General features: G+C 39.8%; 1 protein-coding gene across 1 annotated transcript; it reads left to right on the top strand.

The window, feature by feature from the left end:
- Positions 1–1,067: 1,067 nt before the first annotated feature.
- C11H14orf132 (chromosome 11 C14orf132 homolog) lies at positions 1,068–3,192 on the top strand. Its single transcript, XM_040412818.1, has 2 exons — positions 1,068–1,094; positions 2,968–3,192. The coding sequence occupies exons 1-2, from the start codon at positions 1,068–1,070 to the stop codon at positions 3,190–3,192; spliced, it is 252 nt and encodes an 83-aa protein (XP_040268752.1).
- The last annotated feature ends 379 nt before the right edge of the window (positions 3,193–3,571 follow it).

Genomic DNA, 3,571 nt, shown 5'->3' with positions numbered 1-3,571 from the left:
ATAATACTGCCTCCTATTTATAAGATTATAATAGTAGTTATATTCTTGAACATATGAGGCAGTATTACAGTAGTTAAATTCTTTTACACGGGAAGTAGTATTATAGTAGTTATATTCTTGTACATAGGAGCAGTATTATAGTAGTTATATTCTTGTACATAGGAGCAGTATTATAGTAGTTATAGACTTGTACATAAGAGGCAGCACTATAGTTGTTATATTCTTTTACATGGGCACATAATTATAGTTGGAGTATTCTTATACATGTGGAACAGCATTATAGAATTTTCTTTTACATAGAGGCAGTATTATAGTAGTTATAATACTGTCTCTACATACAAAAATATCTTAGTAGTATTCTTGTACATAGGAGCAGTATTATATTAGTAATACTGCTCCTATGTACAAGAATATAACTACTATAATACTGCTCCTATGTACAAGAAGATAGCTACTATAATACTGCCTCCTATGTACAAGAATATAAGTACTATAATACTGCTCCTATGTACAAGAATATAACTACTATAATACTGCTCCTATGTACAAGAATATAACTACTATAATACTGCTCCTATGTACAAGAATATAACTACTATAATACTGCTCCTATGTACAAGAATATAACTACTATAATACTGCCTCCTATGTACAGGAATATAACTACTATAATACTGCTCCTATGTACAAGAATATAACTACTATAATACTGCTCCTGTGTACAGGAATATAACTACTATAATACTGCCTCCTATGTACAAGAATATAACTACTATAATACTGCCTCCTATGTACAGGAATATAACTACTATAATACTGCTCCTACAGTATGTGCAATTCTACTGCTGATGTGTTATTGTCCTGTATATTTAAAGAGGACCTTTCATGGGTCCAGGTATTATGAAATAACTACCAGGATATATAAGGCATAGGGCACTGATGTAATATTGCTTACTATTTTTTCTGGGCGCCGCTCCGTTTACTCGCGGTGCCCCCCTGCAGTTTGCCCGGAAGATATGCTAATGAATAGCATCGGTACAGGGAGGAGGAGACTGCCCTGTTTTTCAATGGACGTCTCCTTCTGCCTAGCTGTAGCGTGGTCCAATCACAAAGTAGAGTGTTACAGCCAGAGAGAAGGTGAGGTGTTTTATTTTTCCATTTTTTTTTTTACTCCCTGTCTGTGACGCTCTCCTTTGTAATTGGACCACGCTACAGCCAGGGAGAAGGAGACATCCATGGAAAAACAGGGGGGCACCGCGGGCAAACGGAGCGGCGCCCAGAAAAAATAGTAAGCAATATTACATCAGTGCACTATGCCCTACATATCTTGGTAGTTATTTCATAATGTCTGAACCCATGAAAGGTCCTCTTTAAGAGATAACTAGCGACATAAATAGAATAGTCTGGGCCCCACATCAGTAAGGTAATTTTAAATGGGCATCCCCTCTCACCATATGGCAAAAATAATGTGCTATTCTCTGGGTTAGTACGAGTACGGCAATACCACATTTTTTTAAAATGTTTTTCTACTTTTGTACAATAACAGTACACTTCTTGGAAAATGCACAAATTAAAGTGTGCTATATCAAATTTTTGTTGTTGTTTGCGGGATACAGGTGTTTGGTGTGATATATTTTATACGTTGATCCTGATGCTGGAAAATGTCTGGATCATGTTGTAATTAAACAAACTAATTAGGAGCAGAGAAATGAAAAGATCTGATAATCAGAGAACATGTATGCTATCTGATTGATAGGAGGAGGAGGTGACATGCACAGAAATCCATGTTACCTCTCCCCCTGTCCGTGGCTTCATGTACTAAAGTTTTGCAGGGAGAGGAGGAGCTATATATCTGTTCTGTACTTGCAGCCTGTCAGCACTTCCTCCACTGGTCCTTCTTCTCCTGCAGCCTAGCAGAGATGGCAGCCAGCAGAAGGGAGGCTGCTTTCACTTACTGTATCTCAGGTTCTATAGAAGCTAGAGGTATGAGCCATGTGTTGTGTTAAAGCTGACTATATGAGTTTCAGATAACAAGAGGAAGTAAACCCTGCAGATCTCATCCGTAGCTGGTTTCTAAAAGTTTTTTCTGGCTAGGCTAAAAAGCCTAGGCTAGTCTCACATATGCAACAGTGTTCCAGCAGGCTTTTCCCGATGAGAATGCCAACGTGCAGTGTTTTTTGTCAAATGGGTCCAGCGAGCAGACGGCCATACCTGGCAATACCAGGTCTGGAGAACTTCGGCAGGCTGTTCGGCTTAACTTACTGTATCTCAGGCTCTATAGCAGCTAGAGATATGACCCAAGAGTTGTGTTACAGCTGACAATATAAGTTTAAAACAACACCAAGAAGTAAACCCTGCAGATCCCATTGCTTAGCTGGTTTCTAAAGGTTCTTTTCCTGGCTGTATGGGTTCTAAAATTATGATCCCAGTCTTATTTTAAAGCTTGGGCTAGTTTCAAATTTGAAACCAGGTAATTCAGCAGGCTTTTCCGGATGAGAATGCCAGTGTGCAGTGTTTTTTTTTTTTCTTCCATCCAGTTCTCAGCAAATTTGCTGGGTAGTGGCTGGATTTTTGCCAGACTCCATTATAGTCAAAGGGTCCAGCGAGCAGACGGCCATATCAGACAATGCCAGGTCTGTAAAACTATCATTAGATTATCAGCTTTAAAACAAGACCCAGTTCTCTAGCTGCTATGAACAGCTGCTAATACTCCCTCTATGTACAAGAATATAAATAACATAGTATTGCTTATATGTACAAGAATATAACCACTGTTATACTGCCTCCTATTGGTTTATTCTCCGAATTCCAGATACAAATGTCTCCTAAGCATCACCTAGAACAGTGTTCTTCTGCAGATGTTGCTACATTGCTTGCATTTTATACACTATAAATCTATAAATTGTAGTTATGCAGAGTTCCCCTTTAAGAATGCCACGCTAATCACCTCTCTGTTTCCCTCAACAGCTCCCTGTGATGGGAGGAGCATTTATGGACTCTCCGAATGAGGAATTTGAAACAGAATATTCTTTATTCAACTCATCGGCCAACGTCCATGCTGCCTCATCTGCCCAGATCCCTCCGGAAGAGCCAGCCAGGTCCTCCAATGACGCTATATTGTTATGGATTGCCATTATTGCCACAATTGGAAACATTGTTGTGGTCGGGGTGGTCTACGCCTTTACTTTTTAAGAAGACTGGGTCTTAGGGCAATGGCTCTTCAAGGCACAGGCGGTATTTTTTATTGATGTTCTTACCGTGTTCATAATTTACATCCTGTCAAGAGCGAAAAAGAAAAGATCATGAAACATTTAACAAAAAGAAACAATGTCTCACTATACAAAGGAAATAAATTAAAGTGCTGTGCCGTCACATAGGCTGCATAGCCGAGGGCCCCGGGCACTTGCTTCATCGAAGGAAGCTTCCAACCCACTATTAGCCCATGGACTCTTCACTGTTGTTTCATCTTGATGTATTATTGTGAACTCGGCTCTATTTGCCATTGAGGCCGCCCCAGTGGTCCCAGTTGGAGTGGTGGTCCATGCAGTGAGAGCCATAGGTCAGGTTGGTC

The sequence above is a fragment of the Bufo bufo genome, chromosome 11, assembly GCF_905171765.1.
Source record: "Bufo bufo chromosome 11, aBufBuf1.1, whole genome shotgun sequence".
In the NCBI taxonomy this organism is placed as follows: domain Eukaryota; kingdom Metazoa; phylum Chordata; class Amphibia; order Anura; family Bufonidae; genus Bufo; species Bufo bufo.
The sequence above is the reverse complement of the archived record's forward strand: the minus strand, read 5'-3'. Positions and strand labels throughout refer to the sequence as shown.

What these genes read in the sequence shown, in the direction of transcription:
- C11H14orf132 (XM_040412818.1), top strand. Translation starts at nt 1,068, where the DNA reads ATGGACGTCTCCTTCTGCCTAGCTGTA. An exon ending in TCTCCTTCTGCCTAGCTGTA is followed by an intron (nt 1,095 to 2,967) that starts GCGTGGTCCAAT and finishes TTCCCTCAACAG; the next exon opens with CTCCCTGTGATGGGAGGAGC.